A 22793-nucleotide genomic window follows, 5' to 3' on the forward strand; every position below is an offset into this window, starting at 1 on the left:
TTTTGTTGTGGGGTGTACTCATTTTTGCACCACCCTAATTTGAGTAAAACTGAAAAATGTGTAATCTAAGTTATATTATTAACCTTACTTTTGTCTTGTCAATATTTTGGAAATTGTTTGTGTTCATTGAGATATTGTTTAAAATGTTACTTTTGAAAGGGGGTGTACTCATTTACACTGAGCACTCTATCAGAGGTTTGTAGTGTGATGTGCAAACAGATGAGATAGTTTCTTGTGTGAATGAATGTGTTACAGATCGGGGTAGGTACAGTACATCTGATTTATGATTGCAAGTCATGGCACAAGTGCTCAAACTATAACAGAAACATTACCATGAAGAACAATTCTTTATATTGAAAATTCCTTTAATTAAGAATGAAATGCTTTTTGATTTAGTGTGAATCTGAGACAATGATCACATACTGTGGGCAATCAGATTATACGATCATTTTTCCTCATTCTTCTCAGTCATGGTAGGATGAAAAAGAAATATCATATGCAAATATTATACACCACCAAGGACTGATTGATTAATGCATGATGTTGGTACAGCTTTACCACCCTGACCTCCATGCACTCTGTCCACAGTGTGCTCTTGCTGGGCCATTTTGTTGACATCATTGTTGCTATGCATTGACAATTTCATTTTAGAAAAAAATACTTAATGGCTACAGGAAATTGGGTTGTAAGTCTGCTCACACTGCAAGAACACTAAACAAAATTTCAGACACGTCAGAAGTCCTTCAGATGATCTGACAGGCCAATCGAACATTGTTAAGGTAATTACTTGAGCAGCACTGGCCCATCACATTGCACATCAAACAACCACTGATGCAGCTGAAATTTGGCACAGTTATGAAAAAGCTTAAATTGTAATGCACATTTCCCATTAGAGAAAGATACACTCCTGATACAGTATATCACTATTAATTATTATTAAATTAAATGGGCATGTCATGCATACAGAGCCAATAATTTAAGCAAGTAAGGTAAGCTTTGAGAAAATTGGGAAAACCTCCTTCAAATCAAAGATTACGTGCCCAGGCTAATTATTTTTTCTTCACAATTGCTTGGGAGACAAAGTAGCTCCAGTAGGCTGCACTGTCAGAAATAGGGGTACAGTAGGAGTCCATTTCTGTCCCTGAAGATACAATCTACATTAATGTACTGCCTAGGACTAATTATTAGAGCTCAAGTAACTATGTATACCTTTTTAGGGCCAAAAAGGTACATATACATTCCAAAGCAGTATATAAAAATGGTGTTATTAGAGTAAGGGGGACAAGTATGCAATCTAGGTAGTGGGCTAGGGGGAACGTTTTTGGGGTTGCACCGATGAAAACAGAAGCGCGCGTGATATTTTGTTTTTGCGGAAGTGAAAGCAGAGATGCCACGTTATGATTTCTTTTTGCTTGTAAAAGACGGAGAACAATATTAAAATCAGCATACTATTAAACGAAGCCTTCCCTGTCTCGTCACCACCAAGTAGGAGTTAGTACCACAGTTACCCCGCGAGTTGCTGACAGGTTTAGAGATCTTCGTGGAGATAAAGAGCCATCCAGCAATCGCGGTTCCACAGAGGGAAAAGGTAACACTGGGGGCTCGTCCGGGATCCTACTAATGTGCGGTGAGTGAGACGTGAGCCGAAGTGGAGTTTGTAGTAATACCGGCACATAAAGCATGCAAGATGGTGTTTCAAGTACTGCATTAACGGCAACCACCCGCGAGGGAAACGCCGACGTTCTAAATGACTGTGAAAAAGAACCAGAAAATTGAACGATATATCAGAATGATTCAATGTGTTTAACCCCCCTTGAAATGAGCCTGTCTTCACCATTGGCGCCACAAGTGTCTAGGCAAATTGGCGCGAGCTACCGCAGTTGTGCTAACTGGACCAACCAGTGTGCGTCTTCAGCAAACTGTTAGGCTAGTTCAAGTGACAATGACAGCACAACATTCAATGCATTAACCAACGAAATTATCCAGCACAAACCCTTTTTTAGTGGATATTGTGAATGAAATGGTGGAGAAAAGAGAGATTGAAGTTTCATGTGTGTTGCATAGAGGAAAGGTCAATGATGTTCCAGTGTGTATTTGCCCAGCCAGTGATATCCCCAGAACAGCTCATGTTAACCCCTTCATGCCTGACCGTCAGAGCACATGTATTAAAAGTATGCCAGCCAGAACTAACCCATTTATTGCATTATGTGTCGGATCTCCACAGCTCAGCACCCCAGAACTGTCTACTAAACATTGTGTTTGTGCACTCCAAGCATGTACTCTGTTGGACAGGCCCTCATGTCAGCAGCATGAGGCCATAAGAGAACAGCAATCCGAACATGTGGCATCAAGGCACAATAGATCAGGTGCACGTAGACGGCGTCCTCAGTCCGTGTGGTATGATCTGTCCTCCGAGAGTGAGGATGAGTCTAATCACCATGAGCGCATTCCAGCTTTAAGGCTGGGTCAGTACGATGGCACTACACCATGGAAAGAATTCATCCACCGATTTAAAAGCTGTGCATTAGCCAATCACTGGTCTGAACAAACAATGGCTATCCAATTAAAGTTCACCTTAGTGGGAGCTGCAGGTAGCATTGTAAACCGAAACCCAAGGTCAACAGAATGGGGTTACCATCGTATCGTGGAGGAGCTTGAAAAGGCATATGGCCCCACCTCACAACATGGAGCTGCTGTTGGAATCGAATTGAGACAGCGAGTGCGTAAACAAGGTGAGGCTTTGCATAGCCTAAGGGATGACATCTATGACAAAATCTCAATTGTTTATGCAAATAAAACAGAGGCTGAACAAGATGTTCTTGCAGTAGAAGTGTTCACTAATGCTGTAGGTGATGTGGGCATGGTCCAAAAGCTCCTTGAAAAGCAACCTAGCACCTTAGCCCGGGCGTACAACATTGCTCATCGTTATGAGACAACTAAGAAAGCAGCTGAAAATGTTACTCGACTGATGACCTCTGGGGGGGGCGCAATAATGCAATACAAAGGCCTGCTACTGTTGCCATACGAGCTTGCGATGAAGGGGAATCTGCGAACAACGTGCTGGTGGAGGCTGCACCAGAACCAGGCCCCCACCTGCAGAATGTTCGTAGCAGGCTGGTTAAATCAAATAAGCGGGCGAACATCAATTGGGCTGAAGTGCGCTATCATAATTGCTCTGGTCTGGGACACATGAAGCGGAACTGCCCCACCCCAAAAGGCCTGCTTAACACAGCACCCACCATGTTGGCATCCACCAGGTTGGAACCTGCTGAAACACAGAAAGAGAACTCCTCAGATGTGTTGCATGTTAAAGCTCAAGGAGAAGAAATGAACATCCATGTGTGGATACACAACAACAAAATCTGTGCAATTTTGGACACAGGGGCACGAAGGAATGTCCTGCCTGCAGCGCACTACTCTGCACTGAACCCCGATATCAGGCCACAATTACAGCCATCAGGTGTGCAGTTCCTACAGGGAATTGGGCTAGAGAAAATACCAGTGCAAGGAGAATCCCATTTACCTGTACAGGCGGGCAACCACACGGTCAGTGTCAATTTTATTATTGCTGACATAGCCAATTCTGACACTATCCTTGGTCACCCATTCTTAGAACAGGCTGGTGCATGCCTAGATTTTGGACAAAAGAAAATTGTGCTGTTTGGTGAACAGATACCATACTTCAACCCAAATAGACAGCCAAGGACGCATGTTGCCCGTATTGCTCGCACTACCATCTTGAAACCAGATCAAGAATTTATTGTTCCAGGCTGTGCCCACCTCCGTGGACCTGTAAAGGGTGGGATTCTTCTAAGCCCCACTAAAGGGTTTATGGAGAAGCATCAGGTGTTGGTTGCCCGTGCCCTCACAGAAGCTGGGCCCAACCAGCATATTCCCATCCGCATGTTCAACCCTGGCAACGTATCGGTCACTGTCAGAGTGGGGGCGGTAGTGGGGCTCCTTCACCCAGCTGATGTGGTCTCCTCTGCTGCCACCGGCACCACTTGTCCTCCGGCGGTCGGAACTCCGACAATGCCTGATCACCTGCAGGAGTTGTATGCTCAGAGCTCAGTGGAATTGAATGCCGAGGAGAGGCACAAATTGGAAAGCATGTTGCAATGCTATGAAGATATTTTCTCCACAGGCCCTACTGACTTAGGCTGCACCAGTCTAGTTAAACACGATATTGAGACCCGACCTGGTGCCCCAATTAAGAAGCACCCCAGGCACATGGCAGCTGAGAAACAGACAGAAGCGGATCGACAGATCAAACAAGGCCTTGATGCTGGTCTTGCCCACCCTAGCCATAGCAGTTGGGCCTCCCCTATTGTGATGGTTCGCAAAAAGGATGGGTCTTACAGACTTTGTGTGGATTATCAGGCTTTAAATGACAACACAATCAAAGACGCATATCCTCTGCCCCGTATACAGGACACCCTGGACACTCTTTCCGGTGTGAGGTGGTTCAGCACCCTTGATTTGGCTTCAGGATACTGGCAGGTGGAACTCACCCCTAGGGCATGAAGAGCGGCTGCTTTCTGTACCAGGAAGGGGCTGTTCAAGTGGAATGTCATGCCTTTTGGGCTATGCAATGTGCCGGCCACGTTCCAGCGCTTGATGGATCGTGTGCTGGCAGGCCTGCAGTGGGAAACTTGCCTAGTATACCTGGACGACATCATCGTCCTGGGTAGAGATGTTTCCGAGATGCTCCATCGTCTCCAACAAGTCTTTGAACAACTTCGTGAAGCAAACCTCAAGCTCAAACCGTCCAAATGCCACCTGTTTAAACGTGAGGTCGCCTACTTGGGGCATCTCGTTTCTGAAGCTGGTGTGGCAACAGATCCACAAAAGATTGCCAAAGTACAGCAGTGGCCAACCCCAACCACCGTGTCTGAGGTTCGTCAGTTTGTAGGCTTAGCATCTTATTACAGACGTTTTGTAAAGGGGTTTGCAACCATAGCCCAACCACTACACGCTCTCACAAAGAAGTACGCTCATTTCCTTTGGACAGAGGAGTGTGACCAAGCATTCAAGGAACTGAAACAGCTCCTTACCTCCGCACCAGTACTAGGCTACCCCTTTGACCATGGTGAGCTCATCTTGGATACTGATGCAAGTGATGTCGGAATTGGGGCAGTCCTTGCCCAGATCCAAAATGGAGAGGAGCATGTGTTGGCCTGTGGAAGCTGGAGACTGTCAATGGCTGAGCAAAACTATTGTACTACTAGGCGGGAGCTACTGGCTGTGGTGGAATTCGTCACCAACTTTCGACAGTACCTGTTGGGCCGCACGTTCACTGTCCGCACAGACCATAACAGTCTCCGCTGGATAACCAGGATGAAAGAACCCGAAGGGCAGCTAGCAAGGTGGTTAGAGAAACTCGGTGAGTACAATTTCAGCATTGTCCACCATGCTGGTCGTCTACACTCAAATGCTGATAGCCTTTCTCGATGGCCATGCCGTGCTGCTTGCCCTTGCAGGCTGCCAGAAGATTCCAAGGAGCATGTGTTGGTCCGGCACCAGGAAGTGCAGTGCAACCTGGGGAGGGAATCTCCGCTGGTGAGGCCAAGTCTAGTGGGGGTAGTGGAGCCACCCAAGGAAGAAATGAGGGAGTGCCAAGTGGACAGAGTATGTCTTGTTGATACCAACCCTTGCCAGTTGTTCTCTGGGTGGACCACTGACCAGTTATGAGAGGCTCAGGCGTCAGACTTACATATTGCCCCTCTTTTGGGATGGTTGGAGTTTGGAGAAGGGTGACCGCCATGGTCAGATGTTGCACCTTGTAGTCCGACTACCAAAGCCTACTGGAGTCAGTGGAACCGATTATACCTTAAAGATGGTGTCCTAGTGAGGAAATTCTACAATACCAACGATGCTTCGGTCTACCCCCAGATTGTCCTGCCTCACAGCTTGCAATCAGATGTACTAATACAAATGCATGATGCGCCTGTGGGAGGACATTTTGGTGTGGAACGCACTCTGGCTCGATTACAGACCCGTTATTATTGGTATCAAATGAGAGACGACGTTGTTCTCTGGTGCCGAACCTGCACGAGCTGTGCTGCAAAAGACCAGACCGCCAAAAACACCTCAGGGTCCCATGGGCACAGTTAAGGTAGGGGCCCCCATGGAGCGGGTTGCCTTAGACATTATGGGACCCTTGAATGAGACTGATCGGCACAATCGATACATACTGGTAGTCCAGGACTATTTCAGTAAATGGGTGGAAGCATATCCTTTGCCCGATGAACGAGGCGAGACTGTTTCAGCAGCCTTTACTTCAGAGTGGGTGTGTCGATATGGGGTACCATATGATCTCCACAGTGACCAGGGCTCAAATTTTGAGTCTGACATTTTCCGTCAGATGTGTGAGACCCTAGGGATACATAAAACCCACACAACACCATTCAGACCTCAATCTGACAGTCAAGTAGAGCGTTTTAATGCAACTCTACAAAATATCTTGGCGACTACTGCAGAAAGCTGCCATTGGGATTGGGACTTAATGATTCCCTATGCTGTCCTAGCATACAGGGCCACAAAACATAGCTCAACCGGGTTTAGCCCCAACATGATGATGTTCGGAAGAGAGCTGAACGAGCCAATTGACCTGGTTGCTGGGCTACCACCAGATCCTGAAAATGCTAAAAGTCCACCACGACATGTAAAAGACCTCTGCCAAAGACTAGAGTTGGTTTACCAAATAGCCAGGGACAACCTCAAGCAATCTACTGAAAGAGCCAAGAGGTACTATGACAAGAGAATCTGTCATACTAAGCACAACACCGGGGATGCTGTCTGGTACCTGATAAAAGGGACAAAGTGTGTCAAAAACAAAGTGAGGAAATTCTTGCCAGCATATGAAGGGCCGTACTTTGTTTTAAGCCAGCTGGACGATCTGATTTATCATATCCAGAAAGGGCCTAGGACCAAAGTAAAGGTAGTGCATCACAACAAGTTGAAACCATACTACTCACGTACAGCGCTCGATAACAGCTGGGTCTTCAAACAGGCCGCTGACTGGAAACCTGCGGAAGTGGACACTCTTGATGTGGACTTACCGACAGGAGATGGAGACCTGGGACTATCCAACCTTTTCCCCAGCACTCACCCAGAGGAACCGAGTGGATTCAAGCACCCAGGATTATCCATCAACGGCTCTTCCTGTCCAGTCACAACAGGTTATCCCCAGCCAGAACTGCCATTCCAAGAGGCCAACGATCCTCAAGACAGTGGGGATGAGATGGGGCATCAACGCCAAGAAGTGTCTCACCCTGCAGCCATGATTGATCGGCCCAGGAGGAACAGAAGGTGTCCCGACCATTATGGGGAATAGGTAGAGCATTAAGATGAGTATAGCCTATATACTGTTAAATGATTTAAAAAAGAAAAAACAACTCACTATTTGCAACTAGTTGGCTATTTGGAACTGCAGTTGGCTGTTAAATATGGTTGTAGTGTATACTGTTTCTTATGTGATGTGAAAGATATCCTGCCAGTTCTTAAGTATAGGCAGAATGGCTACCCTTTTACCATTATTGTTATTCTGGGGAAGCCTTGAGTTAATGTTACAGGTTCGATTTCAGATAGCAGAAATAAGGCAACTCAGCTGTGGGGTTCTAGTTGCAGTTGTTATTATGTTCTAGTATGCTGGCTCAGTAATAATTCTCTTCCTAGGCACCAGAGGGTTAGAGTTATCCTGATTCCCCCGCTGCCTGCAGCACGTTGCACTACCGCTTTCCCACCCCTGACACTGCATGGGAACACCTGAATGGACTTATTGGCACTGGACTGATGAGTTTTGTTGAAGAAAAAAAAGGGGAAAATTCTGTTGACTGTGTTGTATAATGTGTATTGTTTACTGTGCTGGAGTGGAAATTGTCTGTAGCCAAATTGTCATCCAGAGTGGGGGTAGTGTTATTAGAGTAAGGGGGACAGGTATGCAATCTAGGTAGTGGGCTAGGGGGAACGTTTTTGGGGTTGCACCGATGAAAACAGAAGCGCGCGTGATATTTTGTTTTAGCGAAAGTGAAAGCAGAGATGCCACGTTATGTTTTCTTTTTGCTTGTAAAAGACGGAGAACAATATTAAATCAGCATACTGTTAAACAAAGCCTTCCCTGTCTTGTCACCACCAAGTAGGAGTTAGTACCACAGTTATCCCGCAAGTTGCTGACAGGTTTCGAGATCTTCATGGAGATAACGAGCCATCCAGCAATCGCGGTTCCACAGAGGGAAAAGGTAACAATGGTACAAATAAGTACCTTAGACGATCCTGACCCCAGTGACAAGCTCTTGTACCCTGAAAGGTACAATAATGCACTTTATTTTCTGAGAGTAGTCACCAGTGGTCACCTGTGATTTTACTACCAAACTAAGAAGAAAAAAAAAAACTATATGCTATTAACTTTTGGAAAATAAAGTTCTCATTTGAAAATTAATTTCAACCAAATGTGCTTCACAGTGATGAGAAGATGCAACTCTAGCATGCATTATTCATTTTGAATCCGCTACCTGATGCACTGCACACACTGACTGTTACTACTTGGATTAATCAACCTTCATACATGACACATGGTCTTTTCAGAGTCAGAAACATGTAGGTATGTGGAAACTGAGCATGTCCAAGAAAAAGCTTGACTCTAGCCAAACTCAAATATCTTTTATATGCCATGTCAGAAGAAAATACTGCAGTTCATAGCTAAAGGCTGGCTTTTGATTGAGGGAGAAAATGCAGTGTGCTAGCTCTGACCGCATTCTTAAGCCTTGCTCACAACCCACCATACCGGTATGTGCTGCTACAGGTGGTCTACGGTAAAAAATTTGGCAAAACCATGCTTGAGACTTGCGCAACACTTGCGTGTGTTCAGCACCGTGGAAGGTCGCAGACTGCCCGTGGATACTTTTGTTCCTGCACATGCAAATTCTACGGGTCTTCCGACAAATCAAGAACGCATACACTATGTACGGGACCCGTACTCCTTTTGTATGCCTGAACCAAGTCAGCAGCACGGCTAGTAGGGACTTTTTGCGATGACAGTAAGACGCATGAGTGAAGCATGGTCATTGTATGAGTGACAAGCCTCAGAAGTACTACACAAGTATTCCACACTTGCTATTTGTGCGGCCCACAAGACAGAAGTACATCTCACTTTCTACCCCTATGCGTGGCGTGCACGCAGCGCACGTGACACGCATGCGACATGAGGGGCAAGACTCTGGGTATATACAGTATATTGGGGAGGAACAAAGGAACCGATCATGTAGCATTGTAGAAGGGAAGACGACCACCTCAGTTGCTGTTTTTATTTGAGTATATGTTAATTTACCATGCAAATGTCAAATAATAAAACATGAGTATAAGGGAATAATGCATTTTATTACATTGTAAAAAAAAAAATCCCAACTAAGTCGGAGCACTGAAATACACTTTGACTCTGAGCTACTGTCCTGCTCCTACTCCTGCTGAGTGTCTTGGCCAGGCCTAAGGGTCCCATCTGCATCTCATCATTGCTGAGGAGTGTGCTCCCATCACCCAATCAAGCATCCAGCCAGAGCAGGTCATGATATATTTTTTACCATATTAACATGCCATTGTGTGTTATGCCTGATGTAAAGACTCTCGTCTCTGCGAGCCTACCACACAGATTTAATACTTGTCATTTTTAGGGCATACCTAACAACGTGTTTTCTTTCTCTCTCTCTCTTCCCCCCCCCCCCCCCCCATCTGTCCCTCTGAGTTACATGTTGATCCTGGGATTGAGATGCTGGCCTCTTCTGCCCCTCGGACCTGCTTGATCCATCCTGGTGCCCTGTGTCTGGTCGGAGTTTTATCGCCCCACTCCTGTGAAGGACGGCCCCATGAGGACAGTTGAGGGTTATACCTGTTAAAACTGTTAATATTATAGTCAGGCTGTCTGTTGTTGCCCAAATGAGGATGGGTTCCCTTTTGAGTCTGGTTCCTCTCGAGGTTTCTTCCTCATGTCGTCTGAGGGAGTTTTTCCTTGCCACCGTCGCCACAGGCTTGCTCATTGGGGATAGATTAGGGATAAAATTAGCTCATGTTTTAAGTCGTTCAAATTCTGTAAAGCTGCTTTGCGACAATGTTTATTGTTAAAAGCGCTGTACAAATAAACTTGATTTGATTTGATTTAGTGGGATGGGGTGTCAGGATGTCCTTGTCCTCATAACTGAGCATGGCACAATGGCCTGACAGCGATGATGGGATTGCAGTGTCCTCATTTTGGGGTATCGTTAGCTGAAACATACATGAAAATCAGCATATATAATATTAATTACATAAGCATATAGATACTGAAATGAATGTTTAAAGCACGTGTATTTACCTGTGAAAATACCTCTGGCGGGTTGCTGTGCCATCTGCCAGCATAATTCTCCCTGTCCGTGCAGTGCTTGCTGGTACTGCTACCATCATCATCAAATTCTTCCTCCTCCTCCCCCTCTGCTGTTTCAGGCTGGGTTACTTCACTTTTGCTTGCTTCTTCTTGGGTCCCATTTTCTAAACTTTAAACTGATTTTTTTTCCCCACAAAATATCCAGTGTTTTTCAGACAAAAGACAGATGCAGAATGCTGCAGACACGTTGGTTTTATACCCACTCCTGGCTCGTGTCACACACAAGTTATGAGTGATTGTAATGTGCTAAATCACATGTGTCACGCATGCTTCACAAGTGCAGCCCATACTTATAGTGCAGGAAACTGGTAAAATGCAAGTCACACTCACTCCATACTCACGGAATACGCACTGATCATGTGCGTCAGACATACACTTTCCACCAACTAATGGCGCGATTTTTCCCACGCCTCGAGGAAGTCAGGTGTGCAACCTGTACTTGACAAGTACTTTGCCTGTACTCCTCCCCCAAACTTTCCCCCGGGTTCACCGTGACCCTGTGGCATGGCTGTGAGCTACCAAACCCTGCGACCCATGCATGTCCAAAACACTTACGGTGGGTTGTGAGCGAGGCTTTAGAAAAGGATATTGTCACTCCCTATGTGGGAATCCCTACACTTGTATGTCTCTGTATTAATATACTTAACTAGCTTTCCATGAATTTTTATATTATATTAGCGATCAAGTTTAGCAATCAAGTCATTTAGGTTTCTAGCCACTTATCCACCCATATTCTTCCTAAGCACTTGCAGCATCAGTCCAGGTCATTACCCCCTCCCTGTGAGCAGTATGCTTCTGCAAGTTCTAATGTGACCTCTTAACTCCAATTTCCTATTCAGTTCCTCATTTCATATATGGTACATATAAGCTCACAGTGCCCTGTAGTTAATTGCAAATTCTTGCCAGTTCTCTAGTCGCCTAAGTTCTGAGCATTGTTTTTCACCATTAGCCTAGACTTTTTTGGCAATTTAATTGATTACTCTTTGTATTCTTTTCAATTTCTATTATCTGTTGCCTCATCAAGTTTTGATCATTGCTTGAACTACCATGTTGGATCTGGGGTTGTGTACTAGTGCTGTCAGTGAAGCATACGAATCAGAAACCTTCTCCTGAGTCTAATGTGTTACAGAGAGTTTCAGACTAGTGCAATTCTGTGAAATAGGCAATGTAGACCAACAACCATGTATTTACCCACTAGACCTCTTGAAGACATTTTCCTCTCTCATCTGACCCATATCATAATAGCCATAATGGGAGAAATACCATATTTTATAAATTATCCATTCAATGAAATGTGTCAAAGTTCATATATTTAACCTCAGGATAGTTACAAATTGCTTTTTTTGTGAGTTGAAATGTGACTGTGCTGATTTGGGTAGATCTTGTTATTAATTTAATTATTATAATCCCAGTAGCCAGCCTGCTTTTGCAAAATACAGTAAACAGTTTAAGATGCAGCCTGTGATTTGCAGCTATGCCATTTTTTTTTTTGTGGACATGGCTGCACTCTTTAGAAGCAGCACTTTTTTTTTTCCAACCCTCATACTTAGATGTGGTTCACCCTGTGTGTGTGGTCATGATGCATCCTGTTCTATTCAACTAGTAGAAGGTCTTACAGGATTTGTAATATAGATACTGCAAAGATATACTGCCCGCTATGAAAAAAAAATAAATCTGTATGGTGTACCACTGCCCCAACCTCAAGGCATCCCTCAGCCTACAGTACCTGGAATCCCGTTTGACATGTTGGAGTATTGTTTTTCAGAAGTTCAAGAGGTTGTCAGGAAGGCAAGAGCCAAGAGTGCACCAGGACCCAATGGTATTTCATATAAATTGTATAAGAACAGACCACGTGTACTGAGACAGCTATTTCAACTCTTAAAGAGAGCGTGGAATGAGCTAGTTGTTCCACAGTGCTGGGATCTTGCTGATGGGATATGGATTCCCAAGGAAAAGGAGGCTGTTGATATAGGGCAATTTCATCCTCTCTCTTTGTTAAATGTGGAAGGGAAGATATTCTTCGGGTGTTGGCTTGACGAATGACATCTCTTGAGAAATGGGTATATCAACACCACTGGACAGAAAGCAGGTGTTCCCAGCTTTCCAGGCTGCCTTGAACACGCTCAAATGATTTGGAACTCAATCCAGACAGCCAAACAAGCTAAAAACGAGTTGCACGTGGTGTGGTTGGATTTGGCCAACGCATACGGATCAGTACCGCATGAGCTCATGTGGAAATCTCTTGATTTCGTTCATGTCCCATTAAAGGTTGAGGTAGTCCTGAGAATGTATTTTAGCTCTGTGTGCATGCAATTTACAACAAGTGAGTGAGTATACAACGAAGTGGCAGCCCCTGCAGATTGGAATCATGATGGGGTGTGTCATCTCACCACTACTCTTCATGATGGCCATGGAGCTTATTCTGAAAGGTTCAGAGGAGTTTGCAAAGGGTCAGTCTCTAGGAGATAGCCTTGAATTACCACCCAGCAGAGCATTTATGGATGACATCACGATTCTAATACCATCACAAGTCGAGGCAGAGAGGCTGTTATGAATGCTTCAATTATCTTTTTAGATGGGCTTGGATGAAACCAAAGCCACAGAAAAGCCGCAGCTTATCCTTAGTCAAAGGATCAGTAAAGGAGGTACATTTCTATGTGGGTGGCAAAAGAATTCCAACAGTTAGAGAGAAACCTGTGAAAAGCCTTTCACAGGTATGCTTTCCCAGTTACCGATCGCTATTGTGGTGCAGAAGTTGAGGAACAAGCTCGAAAAGGATTACAGGTGATTGATAAGACACTACTTCCAGGCAAGTTTAAAGCCTGGTGTTTCCAGTTTGGCCTCTTACCACGCATTCTCTGGTCACTTCAGGTGTGTGAGATCTCCTTATCTAGAGTGGAAAGCATTGAGCATTTTATTAGCAAGCACTGGCAAAAGTGGTTGGGTGTTCCTCCAAGTTTTTTCATGCCTGGATTGTATATGAAATCAGGGAAGCGGAGTCTGCCGCTATCATCACTTATAGAGGAGTTTAAAGCATCTAAAGCACGTTTTTATCTCATGTTGAGGGACTCACCTGATAAGCTAATACGTGACGTACAGCCAACGATTCGTACTGGCAGGAAGTGGTCTGCAGAGGCAGCAGTGGAGGTTGCAGAAGAAAACCTTTGAACTAAGGATGTAATTGGAGCCATGCAGACAGGAAAAGCAGGATTGGACACCACTCGTCAGAGATGGTTCTCAGAGCAAGGCGCACAGGGCCATAGGGAAATGGTAGTCGAAGAACTACGTGAATTGGAGGAGGAAGCCCGCCTTACCACAGCAGTGGGCTTTGCCCAACAGGGAGCCTGGTTAAGATGGGAAGGAACGGAACCCAGGAAAGTGGTATGGTCGGATTTATGGCAGATGAGTCAGCCTGCAATCGCTTTCTTTTTGCGTTTAGTATATGATCTTCTACCAACACCTGCCAATCTTAAATTGTGGAATTACTCAGACTCTAATCTGTGTGCCTATTGTGGCATCAAGCCTGGAACTCTCTGCTATGTACTATCTGCCTGTAAGCAGTTGTTACAAATTTACAGGTTCTGGAGGTGCTGGCAACTATAGTTAAGATCAACAGGAGGCAATCAACAAGTCACCGATAAACCAAGCACCCCTGGAAGTCATCTTTTGCAAAGCAGGTGAGCATCCCAGTGAGAGGAAGGCCACGAAGCAGACAAGACTTTTAACAAGGAGCTGCTGACTGGCAGGTTGCAGTTGATCTTGAGAAAGCTTTACAGTTTCCGGTCCATACTGCGATCACTAATGAAAGACCAGACTTGACTATATGGTCAGACTCTGCAAGGAACATAGTACTTGTTGAACTTACCATTCCATGGGAAGAAAATATGGAGGAAGCATTTGAACGTAAGAAAGCTAGATACAAGGATCTTCGAGCTACCTGTATCAAGAATAGCTGGAGATTTTCAGTGTGGCCTGTAGAGGCCGGCTGTCATGGTTTCGTGGGTCGTTCTATGATAACGTTCTTGTCTTACCTCGGCCTTGGTAGCCGTAAATGTAAACTAGCGAAGAAACTCCTTCAGGCAGCAGTGGAACAGGGGTCTAGTTGGATATGGGCAAAAGCCCGTAAGAGGAATGAAACAGATCACTAATAACCAAGAGATCAATGATAACCATCTTAGACACCCCCCATGGCGTTAAGCTGCTGGTGGCTCCAGAAATGGCAGTACTGCCTTAGCCACCGAAACTGTGATCATCCCTGGTTGGCGGCTGATGAGGGGGGTGTCGTGCAGCACAAGGCTATATACACACGAACACATACACAGACACATTTTATATATATATGTGTGTGTATATATATATATATATATATATATATATATATATATATATATATATATACACACACACACACACACACACACACACACACAGTGGTGCCTGAAAGTTTGTCAACCCTTTAGAATTTTCTATATTTCTGCATAAATATGACCTAAAACATCATCAGATTTTCATACAAGTCCTAAAAGTAGATAAAGAGAACCCAGTTAAACAAATGAGTCAAAAATATTATACTTGGTCATTTATTTATAGAGGAAAATTATCCAATATTACATATCTGTGAGTGGCAAAAGTATGTGAACCTCTAGGATTAGCAGTTAATTTGAAGGTGAAATTAGAGTCAGGTGTTTTCAATCAATGGGATGACAATCAGGTGTGAGTGGGCACCCTGTTTAATTTAAATAACAGGGATCTATCAAAGTCTGATCTTCACAACAAATGTTTGTGGAAGTGTATCATGGCATGAACAAAGGAGATTTCTGAGGACCTCAGAAAAAGCGTTGTTGATGCTCATCAGGCTGGAAAAGGTTACAAAACCATCTCTAAAGAGTTTGGATTCCACCAATCCACAGTCAGACAGATTGTGTACAAATGGAGGAAATTCAAGACCACTGTTACCCTCCCCAGGAGTGGTCGACCAACAAAGATCACTCCAAGAGCAAGGCATGTAATAGTCAGCAAGGTCACAAAGGACCCCAGGGTAACTTCTAAGCAACTGAAGGCCTCTCTCACATTGGCTAATGTTAATGAGTCCACCATCAGGAGAACACTGAACAACAAATGGTGTGCATGGTAGGGTTGCAAGGAGAAAGCCACTGCTCTCCAAAAAGAACATTGCTGCTCATCTGCAGTTTGCTAAAGATCATGAGAACAAGCCAGAAGGCTATTGGAAAAATGTTTTGTGGACAGGTGAGACCAAAATAGAACTTTTTGGTTTAAAAGAAGCGTTATGTTTGGAGAAAGGACAACACTGCATTCCAGCATAAGAACCTTATCCCATCTGTAAAACATGGTGGTGGTAGTATCATGGTTTGGGCCTGTTTTGTTGCATCTTGGCCAGGACAGCTTGCCATCATTAATGGAACAATGAATTTTGAATTATACCAGCGGATTCTAAAGGAAAATGTCAGGACATCTGTCCATGAAGTGAATCTCAAGAGAAGGTGGATCATGCAGCAAGATAACAAACCTAAGCACACAAGTCATTCTACCAAAGAATGGTTAAATAAGAATAAAGTTAATGTTTTGGAATGGCCAAGTCAAAGTCCTGACCTTAATCCAATCGAAATGTCATGAAAGGACTTGAAGCGAGCAGTTCATGTGAGGAAACCCACTAACATCCCAGAGTTGAAGCTGTTCTGTATGGTGGAATGGGCTAAAATTCCTCCAAGCTGGTGTGCAGGACTGATCAACAGTTACTGGAAACGTTTAGTTGCAGTTATTGCTGCACAAGGGGGTCACACCAGATACTGAAAGCAAAGGTTCACATACTTTTGTCACTCACAGATATGTATTATTGGATCATTTTCCTCAATAAATAAATGACCAAGTATAATATTTTTGTCTCATTTGTTTAAGTGGTTTCTCTTTATCTACTTTTAGGACTTGTGTAAAAAATCTAATGTTGTTTTAGGTCATATTTATGCAGAAATATAAAAAATTCTGAAGGGTTCACAAACTTTCAAGCACCACTGTACAGTCTTACAGCAGTAGAGAGGAAGGAGCTGCTATAGCTCTCCTTAACACACCGCAGATGGAGGAGCCAGTCACTGAAAGAGCTGCCCAGTACTGCTACTGTCTCCTAAAGTGGATGGGAGGTGTTTGCCATTAAGGATGAAAACTTGGCCAACCTCCTCCTCTCCCCCACTACTTCCACTGAGTCCAGTGGACAGCCCAGGACAGGTCCTGACTTCCTAATCAGCTTGTTTTTTTTTTCCTCTGCTGTTGTGATACTGCTTCCCCAACAGACAACTTCATAGAATATAGCTGATGCCACCACAGAGACATAAAAAGAGTTCAGAAGTGGACCCTGAACTCCAAAAACCCTGAGCCTCCTCAGCAGGTGGAGTCTGCTCTGGCCTTTCTTGTACAGGGTGTGTTTGTGATCAGTCCAATCCAGTTTATTGTTCAGATAAACACCCAGGTACTTGTCACTCCTAACGATCTCAATGTCCTTTCCCTGAATGTTCACTGGGGTAGGTGAAGAGAACCTTGTCCTGCGGAAATCCACCACCATTTCTTTGGTTTTACTTGTATTGATCTGGAGGGAATTCTGTTGGCACCAGTCCACAAAGTTTCTTGTCAGTTCTCTGTACTCGCCATCATTGCCATCTAAGATATAGCCCACAATAGCAGAGTCATCAGAGAACTTCTGTAGATGACAGGTAGCTGTATTGTATCTAAAGTCTGCAGTGTAAAGTGTGAACAGAAATGGGGCCAGGACTGTCCCCTGTGCTCCAGAGAATGGTGTCTGACACACAGTCCTTCAGTCTCACATACTGTGGTCTGTTTGTGAGCTAGTCCATAGTCCACAAGGTAAGATGATGGTCCACCCCTGCTCTCTCCATCTTTCTCCTCAGAAGAGTCGGCTGGATGGTGTTGAAGGCACTGGATAGATCAAAGAACATGATTCTAACAGTGCTTCCTGCCTTTTCAAGATGAAAGAGAGATCTCTATGAAGCAGGGAGATGACTGCATCTTCCACCCCGATGCCTGGCTGGTAGGAAAACTGCAGGGGATCCATAGGTGGCCCAACCAGTGTGTGGAAATGTACCAGAACAAGTCTTTCCAGAGCCTTCATCAGGTAAGAGGTCAGCGCCACTGGTCTATATCCATTTAAATCAGTGGAGTGTGCAGTTTTTGGTATCAGAACTACACACGATGTCTTCCAAAGGACTGGCACTCTTTCCTGTTCCAGGCTCAAGTTGAAAATGTCCCCCACTATTCCACACAGCTGGTCAGCACAATGCCTCAGGAACCCGGGGTTGATGCCATCAGGACCTGCAGCCTTTCTCGCCTTCATCTTACTCAGTTCCCTCTTGACTTGTTCTCTGTCAAAGGACAGAGAAGAGCACAGCTGAGTGCTCGGTGTTACGCACGGAGGTATGAAGCATTGAGCTGGAGATATGATGGTTGAGGGGTGCTGAGAGGGTGAGAAGGTCGTCTGTGAGCTGGGTGATGACCAGGAAGAGACAGTAGCAGTAACAGTGGGCTGATCTGGGGGAAGGGTCGGTGCCTGATCAAATCTGTTAAAAGTTGTTGTTCAGGTCATTTGCCCATTGCAACTCGCCTCCAAGCTGCCTATTGCCCCAAGATGGTTTTAAGGCCCCTCCAGACTCCATTTATATTGCTCTGCTGCAGCTGATCCTCCATCCTTCTCCTGTAGCGGTCTTTGCCTTCCCTGATCTTTCTTCTCAGCTTCTTCTGTACCCTCCTCAATTCCTCTCTATTTCCTGATCTGAATACTCTCTTCTTCTCACTCAGGAGAGCCTTCAGCTCTGGAGTGACCCAGGGTTTATTGTTTCTATAAATAAAAGGTATAGATATCATTGTCCAGTGGTCAAATGTTTATGAGATATGTTGCCTTGCATTTACAATCGGATACCTTGTGGTGATACATATTCATATGTACATTTGTACATGCATATGGATTTAATACGGTCACAAAAGCCATCAAAAATCAGATCGATGCATTACCATATTCTCTTAAGTATGGAGCTCCACTATCATTGTCGGCACATTTAAGATCTTTATCCTTTAAACAGGGGTGGCACAGCGGTATAGTGGTTAGCGCTGTTGCTTCACAGCAAGAAAGTTCTTGTTTCGAGCCCAGTGGCCGACAGGGGCCTTTCTGTGTGGAGTTTGCGTGTTCTCTCCATGTCTGCATGGGTTTCCTCCGGGTGCGCTGGTTTCCCCCACAGTCCAAAGACATGCAGGTTAAGTTAATTGGTGGCTCTAAGTTGACCATAGGTGTGAATGAGTGTGTAAATGGTTGTCTGTCTCTATGTGTCAGCCCTGCGATGACCTGGCAACTTGTCCAGGGTGTACCCCGCCTCTCGCCCATCGTCAGCTGGGATAGGCTCCAGCTTGCCTGCAATCCTGCACAGGATAAGCAGGTACAGATAATGGATGGATCTTTAACTGTATTATCCTCCACTTGTAGGTCTCATTACATAATAATAATAATAATAATAATAATAATAATAATCTACCAAGTGAATAAAATTGAATGCATTAAAAAAAGAATAATAAAATATTTAAAAGAAAGCACATCAGTCAATACATAATACTCTATGTGGCTGCATAGTTAATATCAGCTACACACTATACACACTGCAACACTGTAAGCATTTAGTTTGCAGACCCAACTACAAAACAACAGATGGGAAAGTAGAACACAGATGTTAGCTATTCAGTTTCTCCAGAGATTTGTACTGATGATCTTAAAGAAAAGAAATTTGACAGTGCATGAATGTCAAGTTGATAGAAAAGGCTGATAAAATTGATGACATGCCAGTGGACATGGTGTGTGTAATGCAGTTTACACAGATGCAGTCTTTTCAGATTGACCGCTTGTAGACAAGCAATGAATTTCGTTGTTGCTGGCAGGCTGACCAAAAAGAGTAATTGAAGTCTGAAGGGAATGACATGATAAAGAGAAAATAGGCACTGACAGCTTACTCAGTTTTATATCTATATTGAGAGGTGGAGAGGTTTGGGACCAATGAAGACCTGTGAGCTCATATTTATGTGCTGGATATGTGCCAAAAGGTGGCCTTGTACCTATAAAATGGTAGGTATTGTGTGATATACATCACCCATTTGGTATATACAAGAAAAGCAGTGTTCATGTGTGCAATGTCTAAAGGCAGGTTTATATATCTGCACTAAAATGCATTTATATAGTTACGTCACAGTGCAGAAAGGGATAAGCATGATGTGCAGAGTTTGCATTATGGACTGATGTGGAATCCTTCGAAGGTCTAACAGTGTGTTTTACATATCAATTATTATGCACATCTACCAGCCTTCATGGAGACACTGACTGGTCTGACTGAGTATGCAGAAATGGTGTGTTAAGACATTGTGACCCCTCTTATGATGGTTTTATGAAGGTTTCAGAATAATATTGACAATATAATATTTTTATTTGACCAAACCTGGTTTCATGTTATAACAAGCATAAAGCTTCCAGAAAGCACTTATGAGCAGCAAGATAAGGGAGAGACAGTGGTGTGGCTCCACTCACAAAATGTATGCTCACGCAATTACTGTAGTGTACAGTACCAGCCAAAAGTTTGGACACCCCTACTCCTTTATATATTTATTTTCTGTATTTTTTCTGTATTTTCTACAATGAAGAAATACTGAAGACATCAAAACTATGAAATAACATATGGAACATATATAGAATATATTTCACAGTTGCACGAAAATATGAAGTTTATCTTCGACTGGTAAACATATTCACGAGTGAGCAAAACTGAGTGAAAGTATTTTCAACATGAGAAGATAAACTTCATATCATTGCACCACAATCTAATATTCTTTATATTATATGGACACACCCACAAAAAACACCCCATGCAAGAAATTTAATTTTGAACTGGTTCACCATGTTGACAACACAGGTTAAGTCAGTGGGAAAACACTGGGAGTGACATCATCGGAGTGAAATATTGGAAAATGTGTCATTCAGATCTGCACTGAAATTTGTACAAAATAATCTATTTTTTTCAACACGAGAAGATAAACTTCATATCTTCAAGCCAATGTGTGATTTTATTATATAGACACATTCACAAACAAAAAGTACCCAAATTTATCAAAACAATTATTCGATTTCCTTGCGAGTGACATACAGAGATTTAGGTCATGTTTTGAATCTCCATGTCTCAGATGTAGCGCATATGAAAAAATATGAGTGGTTCATTTCCCAGTAAAACACTGTCCATATTTAAAAAATGGAATTATGTGGTAAACAAAAACTAAAAAAAAGTTTCATATTTTAGCTTCTTCAGTGTAGCCAGTCTTGATGACACTTTGCACACTATTGGCATTATCTTAATCAGCTTCATGAGGTATTCATCTAGAATACTTTTCAATTAAGAGGTATGTCTTATCAAAAGTTAATTAGCAGAATGTATCACCTTAATGTGTTTGAGATCAAACAGTAAATAACACCGTAAACAGCAATTTTCCACAAATGTAGTAATCCATATTATGTCAAGAAATGCTTGACTAAGTAAAGAAAAATGGCATCCATCATTACTTTAAGACATGAAGTGTCTGACAAACTATTGAACATCATGGACGATGCCAGTCACCCTCTGCACACCATCATCAGCAACCAGAGGAGCCTGTTCAGTGACAGAATGCTCCTTCCCAAGTGCAAGACGAACAGACTCAAAAACTCATGCCATCAGACTGTACAATTTCTCTCTGGGGGGAGGAGGGGTAACAGGAGGACAGAGGACGGGAAGGAGCAGTAGCCTAGCCTAACAATAAGCAATACCGGACAATGTGCAATATAATGTGCAATATCTTTCCTGCTGCGCCCCCCCCTTCCTCTCTTCCCCATATCTTATTCTTTTATATTTGTATATGTAAATACTTAATTTATTTTAATTTATCTAGAAGTTTTCTCTATTTCTTTTCTCTGTTTATCTGTAATGATGCTGCTGGAATCTTAATTTCCCTGAGGGAACCCTCCCAAAGGGATCAATAAAGTTTTATCTAATCTAAGATAATCTAATTAATAAAAATAAAGAAAAACTATTGAATTAGAAGGTGTGTTTGAACTTTTGACTGGTACAGTATATGTATATTTATGTTAACCCAAAATATATGCATGTTTACACTAATAGATGATCCATATATGTAGCAAAGGCCACTATATGAAAGCAGGCTACGTATACTCGGGCTATATACTATCTTGTTTCTATTGCTACTTTTTTTAAAAGTAATATTCAGAATATTCCCTATATACCTATAAACCTACCAGAGTGGGTTTACTCTTTCCTCTGCAAATGCCATGCTAGTTTCATATAGATCTAGTTTGAGTTTTAATGCACATCTAATATGACTAGCGAAGTTCACTGCCCAAATTTCTGAATCTACTACCTCTTGATGTATGATTACTTAAACCAAATACAGATAGAAGGTCTTTGGCAATAATATAGCAGAACCATTACAAATAAAATGATGTGATTTGCTATGCACAACAATATTTTCCCTACTTAAAGATCACTCACAATATAAAGCACTTCTGAGTGCATTTTCCTTTCAAATTCTGAAAGGAAACCTTAGAAATATTGGAGAATAATGCTCCTTTGGCTACATCCATTCTCCCTGATACTAGTTTGCTTTTTCTTGACAAGGTCTGTGTATTGTACAATATTATATATGAAAAGAATAGAGCTTGTGATGCCATAAATACTCACAGGCTCTGACGCAGCTCTGCTGTGTCTCTCGAGGTCCCCAATGACTGAAGGCTCTTCTCTAATGTGACCACTGTAGAAAGCAATGAATAAATAACTCTGAATCTTGTATTTTTGAATATAATACCTTTTTCATTGCTTATATTATGTTTTATAAATTGAACATCTAAAGTGTTAACTTTATCTACTTACCATTAGCATTAATTTGGAAGATGTTGGAAGAGGTTTCTTGGAACACATCTTGTAATTCTGAAGGGCTAACCTGTGTAGCTGCAGTAAAAATAAAACATTGCTGAATTTGTTGTGAGGAGTATTCATTACAAATATTCACCAAAGCCTACAACTATTGCATAATCTTATTGTTATAACTACAATATTTTTTTTCATTGAATATATACAAGACACACATACGCGCACACAGCATGTAGTAATTACAGAAGGCCATTACCTAGGTCCACTTCACAAACTTTGTCTCTTTGCACAGGCTAAACACAGACATACAGTTGCACACACGCCCTCATACAGTGAGTGTTCTTATAGACTTTTGTCTGTCTCTGTCTTTAAAATGGCAGTAATTGGCATGCTGTTTTTCTATGCCTCTT

General features: G+C 43.0%; 1 protein-coding gene and 1 pseudogene across 4 annotated transcripts in view; one reads left to right on the top strand and one right to left on the bottom strand.

The window, feature by feature from the left end:
- The window catches only part of tsnare1 (T-SNARE Domain Containing 1), a 437024-nt gene that overhangs the window by 291388 nt on the left and 122843 nt on the right, over positions 1-22793 (bottom strand). For all 4 annotated transcript variants that reach the window (XM_060920699.1, XM_060920698.1, XM_060920697.1 and 1 more), the window contains exons 3-4: positions 22384-22461; positions 22195-22264 (exon numbers count right to left, since the gene is read on the bottom strand). In XM_060920699.1, the coding sequence (XP_060776682.1) occupies positions 22195-22264; positions 22384-22461 (148 nt within the window). The remainder of the gene's footprint in view (positions 1-22194; positions 22265-22383; positions 22462-22793) is intronic.
- On the top strand, positions 3190-7336 carry LOC132885803 (uncharacterized; annotated as a pseudogene).

This window comes from Neoarius graeffei, chromosome 5 (genome assembly GCF_027579695.1).
Source record: "Neoarius graeffei isolate fNeoGra1 chromosome 5, fNeoGra1.pri, whole genome shotgun sequence".
In the NCBI taxonomy this organism is placed as follows: domain Eukaryota; kingdom Metazoa; phylum Chordata; class Actinopteri; order Siluriformes; family Ariidae; genus Neoarius; species Neoarius graeffei.